The sequence below is a fragment of the Diceros bicornis genome, chromosome 23 (genome assembly GCF_020826845.1).
Source record: "Diceros bicornis minor isolate mBicDic1 chromosome 23, mDicBic1.mat.cur, whole genome shotgun sequence".
NCBI classification, from domain to species: Eukaryota; Metazoa; Chordata; class Mammalia; order Perissodactyla; family Rhinocerotidae; genus Diceros; species Diceros bicornis.
In genome coordinates, this window is record NC_080762.1 from 58127944 (window position 1) to 58148646 (window position 20703).

The 20703-nt window shown below is 39.4% G+C and overlaps 2 protein-coding genes across 6 annotated transcripts in view; both read left to right on the top strand.

Annotated features, from left to right (window-relative positions):
• LOC131420603 (ral guanine nucleotide dissociation stimulator-like) overlaps positions 1 to 4509 on the top strand; it is a 71601-nt gene extending 67092 nt beyond the window's left edge. For all 5 annotated transcript variants that reach the window (XM_058566798.1, XM_058566797.1, XM_058566799.1 and 2 more), the window contains 2 exons: positions 4093 to 4214; positions 4372 to 4509. In XM_058566798.1, coding sequence (XP_058422781.1) covers positions 4093 to 4160 — 68 coding nt within the window. In that variant the 3' untranslated portion in view covers positions 4161 to 4214; positions 4372 to 4509. The remainder of the gene's footprint in view (positions 1 to 4092; positions 4215 to 4371) is intronic.
• LOC131420602 (ral guanine nucleotide dissociation stimulator-like) overlaps positions 1 to 20703 on the top strand; it is a 115820-nt gene that overhangs the window by 8112 nt on the left and 87005 nt on the right. The gene's annotated exons all lie outside the window — the stretch shown is intronic.

A 20703-nucleotide genomic window follows, 5' to 3' on the forward strand; every position in this document is an offset into this window, starting at 1 on the left:
TCAACTGTACAAGTCCTGGCACTCCATCTCAGGACAGTGGGTCCCCAATCTTTTACTAAATCCCAAATCCCACCATTTCTGTGTTTTCTGACTACTCATTTGCTTAATCCATTGACCACTCGGTGTTCATAGAAGTGAAATCAATAATGACATTGTCAACCAGCCCTTGTTAGCGACTTACTCCCACATCCCAGATGTTCACATAATCCAAATGGTTATGTTCAAAGTAAATAATTCAGAAAACATATTCACTTACCACAAATTCCTGATATCTAATACTTTTATTCAAACACTCATACAGTGGATACCTGTGCCTCAAGATAAGAAGTAATGCCAGATCACCAATCCTCACCTTAATTTCCTCCTACCCCTATCAATCCTGGATTCCATGGACTATGATCTCAATAATTTCCTTGGAATAATAAAAAATTCCTTACCACTTAGTTATGTTGTAAACCTCCAAACCCAGAAGATCCCGATTATCTGCCATGCCGCAGCTACTGCTGGTCTTATAACAAGCTGAAGAAAAAGCACAAAACATGATCTTTTGGTACCACTGTAAATACAAAACCATCTGCATCAACTGGGAAGCACTCATAATGCCTGAAAATTTTGTTCTCTTTTTTTGTGTTGGGTCAATAACAAAAAGAAAAATCAATTAAAAAGTGGACACGGGGGCTGGCCCCATGGCTTAGCGGTTAAGTGCGCACGCTCTGCTACTGGTGGCCCGGGTTCGGATGCCGGGCGCGCACCAACGCACCGCTTCTCTGGCCATGCTGAGGCCGCGTCCCACATACAGCAACTAGAAGGATGTGCAGCTATGACATACAACTATCTACTGGGGCTTTGGGGGAAAAATAAATAAATAAATAAAATTAAAGGCAAAAAAAAAAAATTGGCAAAGGACCAGAATAGACTTTTTCCAATGAAGACATACTAGTGGCCAATAGGTGTATGAAAAGGTGTTTGGCATCACTAATCAGGGAATGCAAATCAAAACCACAATGAGCTATCACTTCACACCTGTTAAGATGGCGATTATCAAAACAACTAAAGGTGGCAAATGTTGGTGAGGATGTGGAGAAAAGAAACCCTTGTGGGAATGTAAACTAGTACAGCCATTATGGAAAACAGTATGGAGATTCCTCCAAAAAGGAAAACTAGCACATGATCCAACAATCCCACTTCTAGTATATACCCACAGGAATTGAAATCAGGGTCTCAGCGAGATACCTGCACTCTAATGTTCATTGCAGCTAATTTACAATAGCTAAGACACGGAAGTAACCTAAATGTCACTGATGGATGAAAGGATAAAAAAATGGAATATTAGTCAACCTTGAAAAAAGAAGCAACTCCTGCCATTTTTGACAACATGGATGGACCTGGAAGACATTAGGCTAAGTGAAATAAGGCAGACAGAGAAAGGCAAATACTCACTTATATGTGGAATCTAAAATAGTTAAACTCATACAAGCAGAGGTTAGAATAGTGGTTGCCAGGGGTTGGGAGGATGGAGAATTTGGGAGCTGATGGTCAAAGGATACAAAGTTTTAGTTATCAAGATAAATAAGTTCTGGAGATGTAGGCTACGACATAGTGCCTACAGGTAACAAGACTGTATTGCATACATCACATTTGCTAATAGAGTAGATATTAAGAGATCTTACCACAGAATAATAGTAATAAAGGAGGTGAGAGAAAACTTTGGGAGGTGATGGATATGTTTGTGGCCTTGATGGTGGTGACAGTCTCAAGGGTGTATACTTATGTCCTAATTCATCAAGCTGTGTATGGAAAAGTATGACATCATCGTTGATTCTTCTGCATCTTGAAATACGCCGTGTCCTCATCACATGAGAAAATTTTGTAACTATATATGGGGACAGATGTTAACTGGGCTTATTGTGCTGATCATTTCGACATATACTCAAACATTGAATCATTAAGTTGTACCCCTGAAACTAATATAATGTTGTATGTCAACTTTACCTCAATTAAAAAAACACAACAGACAAAATGATTTGAATATTGTAAAGGAGTTCAGTGAATCCTTGAAACTGCCCCACTCCTATATGGGAGTTACAGGAAGCAGAGAGGATGAAGGAAGATGGAAGAAAGTTGTACAAAAGAGTATTCAAATTAAAATCATTTGAGTTGCTATCAGCTCCTTGTGGCAGAGTTGTGTGAGCCCTGTTCTTCTTTCACATTTATCCTGGAAAAGCATACTTTCAGATCCAACCCATAATAGTTCATCATTTGCTCTAATACGAAAATCTCAACTTAATAAATAAAACCAAAACCATCCCTTATGTATGAATAAAGTTAGTGAACTTTACAGAGAAAAGAGCATATTTGCACAATCTCAATAAAGGAAACAGAAGAACTGAATGATGATCGAGTCTCAGTCAAGCTTATCTTTGAAAGCCAGTGAAGCCAGGATATCTTTTCAAGGATGTGTGTAGAGCTGTCAGCCTTGGAAGATAGAAATAGTGGCCTCCTCTAGAGCAAAGGACAGGCTTGCTTACTGCCCAATATAATAGAAATAACACCCCTCCCTGGGGCAAAGGTCAGCAGACTTCCTGCCCATTATCAAAGATTTGAGTTCCTTAAGCTCTGAGTTCTTGCAACCCTCTGCATGTCACCTGGCCCACTGTGTATCACCCTGTAGGAAGTGGGATTTAGTGAACTGGTGCAAATGTTGATACTCTGGCCACTAGTATTGTTGTGTCATTAAGTCCTTTGTCTCTGACCCATGGGTCTAGTTTCTTTTGCCAGCATCTATAAGACCATGGTAAGCTGACTTATTAGCTTGCAGATAAGGTAAAATATCATACCTTTCACGGTTCCTGACAAGCCCTTAATGTAACTAGTACTCTTAGGAACAGAGAGCTATCCAGAACAATATGTATGAATATTCTTCATCGAAGACTTCATGCAACCAAAACTTTAATAAGTCTCTCTGATCTCTTTTATTTCTACCCCAAGTAGAAGGAGAGGCACCAAACTATTACAGACCTAGGGCTTGTGCAAGCCACCTGGAGACCTAGTGATCAGAAACTTCCCATGGGGAGCAAAGACAGATGGGCATATTTCCAAAATGGACACATATGCCTCCTTATCATCCAAAAGACAGTACATTATCTTAATTTATGATGATTTCATTCACTAAAATCTTGTGATGGGCCAAAGATGCACATCTAAGAAGAGTGAGACACATGGCAGTTGTAAGCAGATTAACACATTTTGTGAATATCAAACACTGAACTAAACAGTGTTCTAATCTATTATAAGGTACAACAAATTTAATTAGGTCAATTAAATGATCTTTAATGGTATGCCTGATTATTACTCTGCAATAATAAACAAGAAACTCATGTAAATAACTATAATTGGTCTTACTTTAAAATATAATAGTCAAGACTGTTTGAGATAAGCTGGAGAGAAGGAAGGGGAGAAATAGATAAAAGTTAGCTGCTCTGAAGCCACTCTCAAGACCCCTGGATCTACATGTAACCCAGGAGATCGAGGCAGATGGCTGTGTGCCTAGATCCTCCTGCACTGTGCTTCTCAGGGATGTCACGGAGTTGAAGCAGCTTCCTAAATCATGTTTACACGTCCATGTGTACAATACCCCTGACCATGGGGAAGAAACACCATTCAATCATCCTTTACACCCCTCTAATTAACAATTAGATTTCAGAATCATTGTATCATTACATGATAATTTATTCTTCAAACCTGTAGGATGCCAAGCTAAAAGAAAATCAAATTTCAATGGCTTCTTTTCTTTGAAGGACCAAGATGTTCTTTCACACTTGGAATCCGGATTAGAGGATAAATCCATCAAATCAATGGAAACAAGTTATGAAATGGACAGAGGGATATTTCATTCATATATACACAGTTTGTACTGTGGCAAAAATAGAGTTATATTTTAAAAAATTAGAATTTCTTGAAATTTTAGAGATTTTAAAGACTTTGTTCTGCTTATACTCCCTTTGGTTTACCAAATCAAACTCACTCTTTAATGGGCATTTCTAGCATTGAGTGCTAATAACAGCAGCTTTTTTAAATTCTTATTTTTCCCAGGTCAAACACCAAGGGTAGAGGTCATCAAAAGATCAAGTCTAATCTACCTACGGGTGTGGCAGCCTTAACTATGGATGTTCAAGCCAGACATTGCCAGAAGAACTACATCTCTTCACCCATAGGTGAGTTTTTACTAGTAATCACAGAAACTTAGGGATATCAAAGGAAATTTTTTATTAAGAACCCAAGTTATAGATTCCTCTCTTAGGTTCATTACTTTGAATTTTTGACTCAAATCATATATATCGATTGGACCATGTTCAATTCTATGATCTTTAGAAGATGCAACCTACAGCTGAAGAGAAACAGATACAACACCAATATCTTATCCTCTCTGAAGCCAAACTGAGAGCCCCTGGAGTCAGAAGTTTCCAAGAAAAGAAAAAGTCATCCATCTTCGGAAGAGAGACAGTAGAGGTTAGCCAAACATTCAACTTTAAATTGTTAACATGACTTGTTAGAATGTGATGGAGCACACCTTCTAAGTTTCATGATTTTTCTCCAGAATATTGAGATGGATGACCTTGAAGTCCAGTTTCCCCATAAATGTATTTATTCCATGATAAAATTAATTTCCCTATAATTACCATGAAAATGTTACGTCATAGTCTCTGACTAAAAGGAAACAAAGCAAATTGAGCAGTTGAATAACAGTGTAATTAATTCCATACAAGGATCTTTACTGCAGCGTTATGTATAATAGTGAAACTGGATGTAATCCCATTTCTATCAAAGAAGAAGTAAACAGATTATGGTATTCCTGTTCTTTGGAATACCTCTAAAACATCTAAAATGGTAAGTTAGAATGATGTGCACTGATAAGGGGAGACGTCTATGATATATGATTTGGGAAACAGCAAATTGCAAAACGATGTAGTTATATAATTTATGTTAAAATACTTTATGTGTATTTATAAATTCATAGGAAATTTCCAGAAGAATAAACCCCACCCTGTTAACAATAGTGGCTTCTGAGTAGGGGAGTGAGTTTCAGGGAAGGGGATGAAAGGGGTGGGTTTCACTTTATATAGATCTGTGTACTTTGACTTTTTTTACAATATGTATTTCTTTCATAATTAGAAAAATGAGTGATGTAACCATTTGGTGCAGGGCAACAGTAGTATGTTCACCAGTCTCTGTACTGTATGTTACTGCACAGCACGGACTGTAGGAGAAAGCCCAGAGGAGCAATGAAGACAAAGAAGACATGACACCTGCAAAAAGTCAGTGGAGTATTTCTACGTAACAAACCTTCCAGGTGAGTGACGGTCAGTATCTTCCACTGATCCAGCTCTCACAATAAACCTAGAACATGCCCAAGGTAAGCTGGAGGACTACGCCCCACTAGTCCATTCCCTGCCCAGGGCCTGTTTGTGCAGGGTGACTGCATTCAAGCAGACAATGGACTCAGGATGGAGCATGTGCCTTTGGGGAGGCTGGTAGAGAGGGACAAAGTGGAACACCAGCTAAGTGCACACACCTGAGAGGTGGAGTTCCAGGAGGAGACTCAAAATGTACCAAGAAACTGCGTGAAGGGAGCTACTCGACCTCTCTGAGCCTCAGTTTCCCCCCCTGTAAAATGGGGATGACAGGCCTACTTCACAGACCTGTTGGGGAAGATACATAAAAGTGCCTGTGACAGCCAGTGTCCATATTATTAACAAAGCCGTCTCCGACTTCAGAATAATCAATGAAAAGAATAATGTTGATGAGACCAAAGACGAGATGCTCAGCTTCATAACAGCCCCAGCAGCATGAGAGTGAGAGGAGCTCCGAGTAAGCAAGGTTCTTCACAGCTCCACTAGAGAGGATGAACATGGGCTACACCAGGATAAGTGGCTGTTGTACAGTGACTCGTGTAGTGAGGGTGGGTCCCTAAAGACACTGAAATCCAGTTACACACAGTGGCTCCTAGGAAACAACTAAAAGCAATCAACGCAGCAGATAGGAATCGGAAGGGGGCGAGCAGAGGAGGGTCAGAGCCACAAAATCTGAAGGAAGACACTGAACCACGATGAGTTCCCAGCTCTGTCAACAGCTGCTGTGGTGGCACCAGGAGATCAAACGTCTGAGACAGCCATTGTGGGGACTGCTGGGAGCAGAGTGTTCACTGCGGCCACACCCCAACAGCAGTACATCGGAGCACACACACCCTGAGACTTTCCTCTCCATTAATCCTTGTTTAAAGATGATGAGGGCCGGCCCCGTGGCTTAGCAGTTAAGTGCATGCGCTCTGCTGCTGGCGGCCTGGGTTCAGATCCTGGGCGCGCACCAATATGCTGCTTCTCCGGCCATGCTGAGGCCGCGTCCCACGTACAACAACTAGAAGGATATGCAGCTATGACATACAACTATCCACTGGGGCTTTGGGGGGAAAAAATAAATAAATAAAATCTAAAAAAAAAAAAAAAAGACTTAAAAAAAAATAAGATGATCAATATCCTCATGTTACAATGTCTCTTTCCAACCCTTGTGGACGAGTGTAATCAGAACCCCCTGAAGAAGGCACAGGCCAGAATAGGATGGAACACTGGGGCCTGGGGGAGTCGCACTGCACCTGACCACACAGACTATCACCCGGGCCTATTGAACACAAGAGAAGAACCCAAGGATGTGGTCTAATGAGAATTCCCCATCTTGCCACATTCAGAGACACTACAGAGTTTCTCTTCCATTCTTTACAAAAATGTTAAAGAATTCATGTGTCATTAATTCATAAAGGGGCAAATTCTTGACAAAGTGACAGGGTCTAGATTCCATGACCAGGTTTTTCAGATGTTTTGATAATATCCCACATTCTGGAATCAGAAATGTAACCTATTGGGATGTGTAATATAAACAAGGACTTTTTTTCATGTAGATCAACGCCCAGATTTTTAGAGATGACATAAATCATGAAAGCTGCTAACCATTCTTCCACAAGTTTCAATAAGACTTTTAAGTTAATTTACCAATCTCAGGAAAAAAGAATTTGGCAATTCAAGTTTTTTGTTTCTGCATTCAAGCGTACAGTACAGGCAAGAGAATGAGCAGAAAAAAATTAACAAGAAGGTCTTGTGCCTGCCCGGTGGCTTAGCGGTTAAGTGTGCGTGCTCTGCTATTGGTGGCCCAGGTTCGGATCCCGGGCACACACTGATGCACTGCTTGTCCGGCCATGCTGAGGCCACGTCCCACATACAGCAACTAGAAGGATGTGCAACTATGACATACAACTATCTACTGAGGCTTTGGGGAAAAAAAAGGAGGAGGATTGGCAATAGATGTTAGCTCAGAGCCGGTCTTCCTCAGCAAAAAGAGGAGGATTAGCATGGATGTTAACTCAGGGCTGATCTTCCTCACAAAACAAAAGAAAAAAACAAGGTCTTGGTTGCATTTCATCTTTTGCAAATAAGCAGGATATTTTATGCTCTGTTCCTTTCAATACTCTAAACAATTTTTATAGAATATGGTACATCTGACTATCCCTAGGCGTGTTTATCCTGGAAACTTGCCAGAATCCAAAGCAGAGATGTTAAAGCTGATGGGTTTCAAATGCTGCCCAAGTACTGTCTACCTTGAACATCCCTCTCCCAAAGATGGACCACCAGTCTCTTCCTGAGGGATCAGAGTCATCACCCGTGTCCCTGAGAGACTGGCCACTCAGGCCTGAGCTGAGATTAGGCTATCAATCTAAATGGCAAAATGCTTAAGATATTCTCATCTTAAGGATGCTGTTTCAGAGGCCCCTGCACTGGAATGGGTTGGTGAAAATGTTCTACTAGATACTTGCCTGGGAATTGGGTTGTTCTCCTCTGCCCTTGGCGGATCCTGGGGAAACCAATGATTAACCTGACGGATGCCTCAACTTCCACTTCTGTGAAAAAGGCAAGCAACAGCCACTGTTACCACCCTGCAAAGCTCTCAAGTTGTGCTTGCAAGAGGGGACACAGGGCGAATTTCTCCCAAAAGCTAATGAAATGATGGCACTTTGGCTGGAGAAGGCAGATGGCAGCAGGCAGAGGAAAGTTTCTGGGATGTCAAACCAGTTCCCATAAGCACTTTAGAGAAGCACCTGGCACTGGACTAAGTAGGAGGCTGTGGAAAGACCCACAGATATGCAGGTGGGAGGAGGAATCAAGCAACGGACGGAGGCGATGTGGAATAAACATGAGTCCGGCTTCAATTTTGGACAAAAGCAGTTGCATGATGCAGGCCCGCGGCTGCCAATGCAGCCGCTACACCCTCCTAACTCCTTGGTCCCTCTCATCCTGTCACATCCCTCTGAGACTCAGTCCCCGTGGAGCAGGTGCAGGACCACAGGGCAGAGCACACCTCCTTGCTCTTCCCCTCAGGGCTAGGCACCGCCCCGTGCCCAGAGCATCCAGGGAGTTGTAGTCCTGTAGTCCTGCAAGCTCCCAGCCTGGAGCGGTTGAGAGACAAAAGCTCCCAGCATTCAGAGCTAGGGGCCCCAACTCCCTCCTTGTCCCTCCACCCCTGGGCCCCACTCCTCTCCTTGTCCACCCCACCCTCTATCATGCCTCTTCTCTCTACCACGCCCACCCTCCATGCCCTGCCCAACGCCTGGAGTATGCGCAGTGTGGTTGGGCTGCATCCCTTGAGGCCGGGACTCAGTAGGGGTGGGGCTCACCAGCCTGGCTGTTGCTGAGGATGCTTGCAGCCCTCGTGGAAGCTCCCTGGCCAGTACTTGAAATGTAAATTCAATATCTAAAATGGAAATACCGGGTGACTGGGATCCTGGAATTTGCCTTTTCAAGGCCACTTGTCCTACTATCCCCTCCATCCCTCCAGGCTGCCATGATCCTCCCTTTGGACTCCATGGTCAGGGTCATTGAAGAGATCCTCCCTTTGGACCCCGCCTGCCTGAAGGGCCTATACCTTGGTCAGGCATCTTAGAAGGACTGCTGTGAGCCATGTCATAAAAAGGAGAAAACATCACAGTGGACAGCCCCAATTCCTGCATATACAGATGGGAAAATTAGGTGCACTGGTAAGTGACTCCTAAGCCGCTTCAGGGGACCACACGCAAGCCCCTTCTCCGACGCTGCACACAGGCCTTGTTCACTGGACTTCCTTGGCCTCATTAACACAGGCAACAGCACTGAAACTTCCCGTTGTTCCTTCCCACAATGTCAGGGAAGTTTGTGTAGGAAGGTAATATGCAATTTCTGCTCTACTATAGGGCTGGCTCCTTGGGAACCAGTTTTAATATCTCTTTTTAAATATATCCACAGAATCACAAAATAATTAAACAAAATAATTTGTTGCTCTTGGGGGTTATAGCGATAATTCTCTTGAGTCGTTTTTCCATTTAGCTTCTCTGACTGACTCCAAATACTACAGCACCACACCCTTCTAGACTGGTGGATGTGCAGCTCCACTTCTTTGCAAGGAGGACACGCAATAGCAGAATATCCATGGCCCAACTTTCTGGAGCATCAGTATTACTGCAAGATTTGGAAGAAGCTAAGTTAGGTCATTTCCAGGGTAAGGAATTAAAAACTTAAAACTAAGATGAGGTGGGAAAGTCATATACCGTTAATAGTTGTCAGTAATCTGTGCCTGAAATGTCAGACTTTCTCTGAGAAAGAACTCTGAGACTCTACTTCCCATTGTTTTAAATAGGAAAAATTAGAAGACATAGCAAATCTATCGAAAAATCCTACCAATTTCCTAAGTCACGTTATGGCACCTAGACATAAGTTATGAACATCATTGCTCCTCGTTTTCTTCCTCATTCAACCCAGTCCCACAGGTCTTGAGTGCATGCTGTGATCACTGCACTGTGCTAGATGTCAAGGCCTTGGTGAGCATCATTGTGGGGGTGGACGTTGATGGAAAAAGATTGCATCATAAAAATTCAAAGCCATGCCACTTACCAAATTGAGGCAAAAATGGAAAGATCTAGGATGCCAAGGAAGGGTGAGGGCATTAACAGATACTTGGGAGTATTAAAATCCATCTGATGATGTCATGAGTGAACGTGTTCCACTTTAAAACAAAACACTGCTGTTGTTCTCAGATATTGAGTTAGTATCTTTGTGCAAATATGCAGGATTTAAAGTGTTTATTGATGTATAACATGCATACAGAAATATATGCAGAGGTCATCCGTGTAAACCTTAAATAATTATTACAAAGTGAACACACTTGTGTGACCAAGAACTAGCACCAGCTTCATTCAGGCCCCGACAATCCCTTTCTCCCCCCTTCCTCCCCAAAGGTAACCAATATCTTACCAGCAAACACTGTATATCGAGTTTGTCTTCTTATACAAGTGTTTTATTACAGGAAAATTTAAACAATATACAAAATAAACAAAATAGCATAGTAGGCCCGTCACCCAGCTTCAACAACTACTAATCATCTGCCTTTTATGTTTTATCCAGACTCCATCCCATTCTCACCTCACTGTATTATTCTTTTAGTCCTTTTTGTATGTGTTGGGGGGTAAGATGTACACACACTGAAAGGCACAAATCTCAATCGTACAGTTTTGGCAAATAAACATGCCCATATAACCTTCACTCCTTTAAGAATAAAGTATTTCCATCACTCCCAGAAAACTCTTTCCTGTTCCTTCCCAGGTAATTTTTTCCTTCCCCCGAGGCAACCACTGTTCTGGTTTTTTCACCATAGGTTCGTCTTGGCAGAAATCAGCCCACGTGTATTGTTTTCTGTCCAGCTTGCCTCCCTCGGCACGAGGTAGATGAGACTCACCCAGCACGTGTGTGTCAGCATTTGCTCCTCAGCACGGCTGAGGGCGTTCTGCTCTGTGGATGCCCCAAAGTGGGCTCGTCTTCCTCCTGGGGACGTGCAGGTCATCTCCTGTGAACATTCTTGTACAAACACTTTTTGTATGCTGTTTAATTCCTTTATTAACATTTAAGTGACACACCTTTGCAGTTTTTAGTGGTTGATCCAGATTACAATATGCATCTTTAACATATCACAGCTGTCCTAGACTTAATAGTGCACCAGTTTAAGCAACGTAAAATATGGAAGCCTTGCTACAGAACAGTTCCATTTACCTCTGTCTGTCCTTTGTGCTATGTTGTGATAAATTTTACATCTACCCATGTTATAAATCCCACAATACAGTGTTATGATTTTTCTTTAAATAGTCATAGGTCTTTTAAAGAAGTTAAGAGAAAAATGTTTAGTATTGGGAGGGAAATGTTTTGAGGATCTGCAAATGTACTGTTTCTTCTCTAAGTTTCACTCACAGTTTTTGCATTCATCAGTCAGTCTTGCCTACAGTAATTATTACTGTGGTGTTCTAGTGACGATTTGCTATTTCATGCTATCCAGCAGCGTTTATTATTTGGAATTATGTGAGGAATATTCCCCCCCTCCCTCTCCCTGCCTTCTACCTGTCTTTCTCTCTTTCTCTCATTCTTCCCCCCCCTTTTTTTCTTTCTTCCTTTCTTATTTAATCTTCCTTATATCAGTACAGACTCATGGATATTTATTTTATTCTCTGGGTAATAATCCAATGCTACCATTATTTATTTTGTTGCTCCCAGTTTTCCAGCTTGAGCCATTGGGAAGTCTTTAAGATTGATTCCTTTTGACACATCTCATCATTTTCTGTGTTTTTTTGAAAGCACTTTCCTACTTTCTGGCAATACAAGAAGCTCCAGGTTCATATTGTATTTCCCCTCCCCAGATCTAGAATTAGCCAGTTCTCCAAGAAAACCTGGTTCTTTTTATTGGAGAATGATATTTAGAAACCAAAATCTGGGAGCTAGGTGTGCCCATTGATACTAGGGTGTCACTGCTTCTAGACCCTCTCAGCAGAGCTTGGAAATGTATGAATGAATATAAACTCAGGTATACACATCTACCTATCGATATATCAATCAATCTATCTATCTATCTGGATAGATATATTAAAAGAGTCATGGATTCATATTGATACTTCCAACTCCAATCCAGCACCACAGAGTTTATTCCAGCATTCTCCTTTTGTTTATTTGTAACTTCTTTCACCAACAGTGAGAAACTTAACTCCAGTTATCTACAATATATTTACTAATGTGTCAAGTAGTTTCAGAATCGCTAATCCATACTCTTATGAAAAACAAATTTACCACCTAGAGTACAGTGTTTCTGTACAGTACTTTAGTTTTACAGTATCCCATCAAAACACTGTCTTCCAAAGTTATTTAGGTCAGGACCTTTCATCCCCACCCCTTCTGTGTGGTTATGTCACATGCTTGTAATACAGTGAGGTTCATTTGTCACTGCATTCCATCTGAGTTCCCTAGCATCCTGATTGATTTTTAAAATTTGCAGAGTAAAATTCACTCTATGTGGTGTACAGTTCTATGGGTTTTGACAACTTTATGGTCATGTATCCACGTCCACGGTACCACACAGAGCTGTTTCTTTCACTCTCAAAATTCTCTCATACTGTCTCTTTGTAGTCAGCCCCTTCCCCCATTCCATCCCTTGGCAACCACTGATCATTTTCCATCTCTGTAATGCTGTCTTTTCTAGAAAGTCATATAAATGGAATCATATACTATATAGCCTTTTGAATCTGGCTCCCTTCACTTAGAGATATGCATCCAAGATTCATCCATGTTGTAGTGTGAATCAAGAGTTTATCCTTTTTATTGCCCAGTAGTATTCTAAGGTACTGATGCACCACAGTATCTTTTCCATTCACCTGACGAAGGACATTTAGTTTGTTGCTGGCTTTTCACAATTATGAATAAAATGGCTATGAAGATTCACGCAAAGATTTTTGTTTAAACATTAGTTTTCAATTTGCTTCAGTAAATCTCTAGGAGTGGGATATCTGAGTCATATAATAAGTGTATGTTTAACTTTATAAGAACCTGCTAAACTGTTTTCCGAATACAACTATCATGCTGCATTCCCAGTTCTAGTTGCTCCTAGTCCTCACCAGCACTTGGTATTTGCAATTTTATTTTTTATTTTAGCCACCTAATAGGTGTGCGGTATCTTATTGTGGCTTCTGCTTCCTTTTTGAAAGTGAGTTCTGCTAAATACAGATCCTGTGTTGACTTTTGGGTTTTCTTTCTGCACTTGAGAGATGTCATTTTGTTGTTGATTTGTCTCTTTTGCTTTTGATAATATATCATCCATCATTCATATTATTTCTCCCTGTATGTAATGTCTTCCCCTGTATATGTGTATTTCCCTGACTGCTTTCAAGATTTTCTTTTTATCTTTGGATTTTAGCAGCTTGACTATCATGTGCCTAGGTATGGTTTTATTTTGTATTTTATTTTGTGGGTTTCCTGACTTTCTTGGATCTAAAATTTTAGATTTTTCATGAAATTTTGGAAGTTTTATGCTATTACTCATTGATTTGCCTTTCTGCTTCATTTAATTTTTTGTCTCTCCCCTCTCTGATGGGGACTCACTCATCTCACAGGTCTTAAGGCACTCTTCATTTTTCTCAAAACTTTTATGTTCTTTTCTTCAGACTGGATAATTTCTATTGCTCTATCTTCATGTTTCTCCTAATGTTTCTAATCTACCGGTAAACTCAAAAATATTTTCTGTATTTCACCTTCCTATTTGGTTCTTTTTTGTAATTTCCATTTCTCTGCTGAGTTTCTATATCTGTTCATTCATTATGAGAATATTTTTCTTTACCACCATGATCATCTATATAAAAGCTGCTTTCTCATCCTTGTCTGCTAATTGCAACACCTTGGGAATAGTTTCTACTGCCCACTTTTGGTCGTATATGGATTATATTTTCCTATTTCTTCAAATCTCATGATTTTTTAAATTATGTACTGGAAACCATGGATGTTATAGAGACTCTGGATTCTATTGTATCCCTTTGAAGAGTGTTGTTATTTTTCTAGCAGGGAGTTAACTTGGCTGGACTGAAACTCCAATCCTATCTCCTTTACAACGGGCATAGCTGAAATCCTCATTCAGTTCTTTCATCTTCCAACTTCTGTTTTTACACTAGGCCCTCTGGGGCCTACCCTGCATGTGTGTTGTTCAAAGATCTGCCAATTTGGTGTGTGTGGGGGGCAGACTTTCATACATATTTTAAGATTTTCCTCTTTGTGGTTCCCTCCCTTCCAGAAATTTCTCCCCCAACTTTCCAGCTACTCTGCCAGCCCCAAAAGACATCCTCTAACATTACAAGTAATACTATAGTTTTTCCCCTGTGTGGGCCATGTACAGATTTTGGAATGCTTTGAGGTAAAACACTCAAGCTTGCAAACATATCCTGGTAAAATTCCCATGATTCAAGGGAAGACTCCCCCTCGGTTCTGCTTGCCTTTGGAAGAGATTTATGCATACATACATATACACATTTATTGTATGTGTATTACATATAGATACATGATTCTATATAAATATATATACTATTTCGTGCAGATTTTATCATTGTTATCTGTGACAGTGTTAGTTCAACAAGCTACTCCACTATTACTGGAAGCTAGACCTCGGTTTTTTTTCTTTTTTGCATTTTATATAAATGGAATTATAAAATATATAGCCTTTTGAATATAATTTCTTTTATGCAGCGTTATGGTTGTGATATTCATCCATGTTATTGCATGTAGCTAGTGTTTGTTCATTTGTTGAAAATAATTAATGTTGTTAAATGGTCATAAAATATGCATAACATGAAATTAACCACTTTATCCATTTTTAAGTGTACAGTTCAGTGACATTCAGTACATTCACATAACTGTGTAGTGATAACCTCCAACCATCCACAGATCTATTTTCACCTTCTGCTGAAACTCTGTGCCCATTAAGCAACAACTCCCTGTTGTCCCTCCCTCTTGCCCCTGGGAACCACCATTCTCCTTTCTATTCCTATGAATTTGACTACTCTAAGTACCTTATATGAGTGGAATCATACAGTATTTTTCCTTTTGTGTCTGGCTTTACTTCACTTAGCGTAAAGTCCTCAAGGTTCATCCACGTCATAACATGTGTCAGAATTCCATCCTTTTTAAGGGTGAATGGTATTCCACTGTGTTTTACACCACAATTTTTGTCAACTCATCCGTTTATGGACACCTGGCCTGCTTCCAGCTTCTGCTTATTTTGAATAATGCTGTTAAGAACACGGGTGTATGTATATGTCTTTATATATGTGTTCAGTTCTTTTGGGTTTATACCCATATATGGTGGTCTGAGATTCATTTTTTCACATGTGAGAGGGTTCCCCACACCTCCAACAAGCAATTCTTGGAATGCCAGCTGGTTGTCAGATAATTCAACTCAATTTGATGCTGTCAACCCAGAGATACATCAGATTCCACATTTTAAGGGCTCAGTCCTATAAGACTGCACACCCACCCAACCTCACCTCAACTTCAGATGCCAGTTACAAGCCCAGGCTGTTACCTGTACTTCTGACTGAGTGACTGTAAACCAGAGATTCCCACAACCTCCCCCTTGGGTTTGATTAATTTGCTAGAGTGGCTCACAAAACTCAGAGAAACATTTACTAGATCACCAGTTTATTATAAAAAGATATAACTCAAGAGCAGCCTGATGGAAGTGGTTCAGAGGGAAAGGTATGTGAGAAGGGGCACAGAGCTTTCATGCCATCTCCAGGTGCACCACTCTCCAAGCACTCCTTGTCATTGCCAATCTGGAAGCTCTCTGAAACTCATTCTATTGGGATTTTTATGGAGGCTCCCTCACGTAGGCATGATCAATTATTAACTCAGTTTCTAGCCTCTCTCCCCTCTCTGGAGGATAAGGGATAGGACTAAAAATTCCAAGCTTCTAATCGGGGCTTGGTCTTTCTGGTGACCAGCCCCCATCCAGGAGCCCACCCAGAGTTGCCTCAATAGAACAAATGATTCTCCTAGTGTTCTTATCACTTAGGAAATTACAAGGGTTTTAGGAGCTCTGTGTCAGGGATGGGGTCAAAGACAAATATTAGAGCAAGAGATGCTCCTAGTGTTCTTATCATTTAGGAAATTACAAGGATTTTAGGAGCTCTGTGCCAGGAACTGGAGACAGAGATCCATAAATATATTTTCTGTTATTTCAGAACCCATAGGTAGAATTTCTAGATCATATGGTAATTCTATTTTTCATTTTTGAAGGAACTGCCATACTGTTTTCCACAGTTTTATATTCTCACCATCCAAGCACAAGGGTTCCAATTTTTCAAAATCCTTGCCAACGCTTGTTATTTTCTGATTTTGTGAGAGTAAAACTATTCTAATGTGTGTGAAGAGGCATCTCAATGTGGTTTTATTTTGCATTTTCCTGATACTTAGTGATGTTGAGCATCTTTTCACGTGTTTACTGACCATTTTATGTCTTTTGAGAAATGTCTATTCAAGTCCTTTGTGCATTTTTAAATTGGGTTGTTTTTTTATTGTTGAGTTGTGGGAGTTCTTTATATATTCTAGATATTAATCCCTTATCAGATATGTGATTTGCAAATATTTTCAACCATTCTGTGGGTTGCCTTTTTACTTTGTTAATAGTATCTTGTGATACAGAAAACTTTTGCATTTTGATGAAGTCCAATTTGTTGTTTTTTTTTTTGTTGCTTATGTCTTTGGTGTCAGATGAAAGAAATCATTGTTGGCAATGGCATTTGGACCCAATGACATGCAGCTTTTACCCTGTGTTTTCTTCTAAGGATTTTATAGCTTCAGCTCTAATATTAGATCTTTGATCCATTTTGAGTTAATTTTTGTATATGGTGTAAGGTAAGGGTCCAATCTCATTCTTTTGCATGTGGTCCTCTAGTTTTCCCATCACTATTTGTTGAAAAACTTATCCTTTCTCCAATGAATGGTCTTTGCACCCTTGTCAAAAATCATTTGACCATATATGCAAAGGTTTATTTCTGGGCTCTCTATACTATTTCATTAGTATATTGTGTGTATTTATGCCAGTACCACACTGTTTTGATTACTTTGTAGTAAGTTTTGAAATCAGGAAGTGTGAATTCTCTAAATTGTTCTTCTTTTTCTACATTCTTTTTGCTATTTATGGTCCCTTGGGAGTCCATTTGAATTTTAGGATAGATTTTTCTATTTGTGCAAAAAACATCATTGGAATTTTTACCTCCTTGAGTAAGTTGATTCTTAAGTATTTTTCTCTTTTTGATGATATTGTAAATAAAAATGTAAAGTTTTTAAATTTCTTTTTCAGATTACTTATTATTAATGTATAGAAGAACAACTAATTTTTTCATGTTGATTTTGTGTTCCACTACTCTGCAGAATTTATCAGTTCTAAAAATTTTTTTGTGGAATTTTTATGGGTTTCAACATATAAGATATTATTTGTAAACAAATATAATATTACTTCTTCCTTTCCAATTTGGATGCTATTGCTTTCTTTTTCTTGCCTAATTGCTTTGGCTAGAACATCTAATACCATGTTGAATAGAAATTGTGACAGTGGGCATTCTTGCCTTTTTCCTGATCTTAGAAGAAAAGCTTTCAGTCTTTCTCCCTTGAATACGATGTTCTCTGTGTATTTCTATATCTGGCTTTTATTATGTTGAAGTAGCTTCCTTTTACTCTGAGAGTTTTCTAGTGTTTTTAACATGAAAACATGTTTAGTTTTGTCAAGTCTTTTTCTGCATCCATTGAGATGATCCTGTGTTTTTTTCCCTCATTCTGTTAATGTGCTTTATTACATTGATTCTTTTTCATATATTGAAACAACCTTGTATTCCAGAAATAAATCCCACTTAAAAATGATGTATAATCCTTTTAATATGCTGCTGAATCTGGTTAGTTATTACTTTATTGAGGATTTTTGTATCAATATTCATCAAAGATACTGACTTGTAGTTTTCTTTTCTCTTAGTGTCTTTGGCTTTCATATCAGGGTAGTGCTAACTCCATAGGATGACTTTAGAAGTATTCTCTCCTCTTCAACTTTTTGAAAGAGTTTGAAAAGAATTGGTGGTAGTTAATTAAAAAAAGGCTTTGGGCACACAAATAAATTCAGCATAAAATAAAAACAAATAAATATTTTTTTAAAATGTGAAAAAGACTTTTTCTTAAAAAAAAATAAAAATTAAGCAAGTACATCCCTTATCACTTTATTTCTAAAAGGGTTTTTTAACCTAATAGTAAGCAGAAACAAATCGTTAAAATTAAAATGACTCAAGTCTTAATTTCCTTCATTGCAAATTTTCTGACAGAAGTATATGGTGCCATCATGTATGACATCTTTTATGAAAAAGTGGTCATTTTTTGTGGTATTTGAGAATATTATGAATTTCCCCAGTGGCCTTTGACAATACTCTGATATGCAAAGTTATCGTTTCAACATTTATGTCTTATTATTGTCCTTACCAAATTAACAAATTCTGTCAGGTGCTAATTAATCAACTACTTTTCATATGATTCAGGTTCTCCGCCACCAACTTCCATAACCATCAGGATATTCTGCAACTTCTGCAAGAGTAACAATTTTACCTTACACTGTATTTGTCTCATGTGGTTTAAAACATCCAGAAATCATTGATAAACTGACCCTGCCCAAACTAAAGCATGGTGAGTTATAAAAGATGGTCGCTGTTAAGTGGGGAGGGATTGCAGGTTGAACTTAATTTTATAAGTGGTCAATTTATTACAATATATTGTTCTATTATCTATTTCACTTCTTTTTTAAAAAAAGTGGTATTTGAGAGCACTTAGATAATAAAAAGTTGAGAAGATAACGAACTGATATACTCTGTAAGCTTGAAATGTTTTCAAGCATAAGATACAATAAGAACTAAACTAAGAAATGGCAGAGGAAATAGAGATAAGAGGATGAAATTGCAAAACTGAATCTATAATAATATCTCAATGGCTAGCGCTGTGGTGCCAAGAAGGTGGTGAAGTCAAAGAATTCGTAAAGATGATAATAGACTGCAAAGAAAAAAGACTGAAATTTTTGTAGAGAGAATTTTTACAGCGATATTACAGATAGAGAACAGGGAAGAGAAGTTGGAGTGAGAGACTATCTTCTTAAATTACTTCCACTGTAGAGAACAAAAAACCAATTTGCTGAAATCTTTATTCCCTTCTATGACCCTGTGGAAGATCAAGATTTGGCCACCCTGAAATCTATCTCTTTACCTTGGTTGTTTTCTCTGAGGGCATTTGACCTCCCCCACTAACTGCCTAAAGAATTTAAAACAAAACATCTGTTTCAGGAAGGAGTTATTATCATGATGGCTGTAAATATAATGTACAATAGATGTTACAATAGAAAAGACACCAACAAGCCCATCTTATCAGAAGTTCTGTCTCTGACCATATTCTTTGGATGGCCCTGCAAGGAGTTGCCAGACAGACATTTACATTTATAAGGGAAATCTCCATTTGTAAAGGTATCTGCCTCTCTGAATTGGGAAGAGGGGGAATGACCTCATTTCTAGAAACTTATCAATGTAAAAGGTGAGGCCTTAAATCTGCATAATAACCTCACTCTTGTTTACTGTGCTTTAGTGGTAATCTCCTGTAACTGACTCCCCCCACCCCCAACATCTTCCTTTGTCATTGGCTGAACATGATATTTAAGATGAGAATTCTGCTATTGTGTTGAGAAACGCAGTGTCCTTGCTTTCTCCCGTGCATACATGTTATTAAACTTGGTATTATTTTCTCCTTCTAACCTGTCTTGTTAATTATTTGGCCAGCCATAAGAACCTTAAGGAAAAGGGCAGAGGGAGATTCTCCCTCTATCCCGACAACCCTATCTTTACGTGCAAAATCTCAGCCCTGAATGAATGTCACATTCCTCCTTTTGCATCCCCGGGGAACAGGGCAAATAAGCTCATCTGAAACCTCAGCTGCCCAGCCTGTGAAATAAGGCTGGCCATCCATTCTCACAGAGGAGCCAACTGGAGGTAGGATTTTTGCTTCTGAATTCAGCTAAACATCTTCAAAGAATTTTATCTGCCCTTCCTTATCCAGGGCTATCAGTGAAGGGCTGGCTGGCTTTTAGAGAAGACCAATTCACAGTCAGCTGAGACATTTTTTGTTGGGCTCTCTAGAGAAGGCTGTGGGGTTTGTCAGTAAGAGTTTATATCTATATGGGTTATATATTTTTATTTTATTCAGAGATTTATGAAGAAATTTACATGGTAAGTATTACTTATTATCAAGAAAAATGGTTGTGTATTCTCTGGTCATTTAAGCAAAATCCTCCTTTCAGGGTCCACCCATAGACAAAGCCCAGATTTAATCTCTGTGGGAGATCAAGATTTGGCCACCCTGAAATCTGTCTCTTTACCTTGGTTGTTTTCTCTAGGGACATTTGACCTCCCCCACTAACTGCCTAAAGAATTTGACATGGTGGCTCCTTCCTAGAACAGATCTATCATGACTGCTATAAAGATAATGCAGGATAGAGGTTACAATAGAAAACGCACCAACAAGCCCATCTTATCGGGAGTTCTGTCTCTCTGGCCACATTCTTTGGATGGCCCTGCAAGGAGTTGCCAAACAATCATTTACAAGGGAAGTCTCCATTTGTAAAGGTATCTCCCTCTCTGTATTGGGAAGAGAGGGGGATGAGCTCATTTCTAGTGACTTATCAATGTGGAAGGTGAGGCCTTGAGCTACATAATAAACCTTACTCTTGTTTACTGTGCTTTAGTGGTAATTTCCTGTA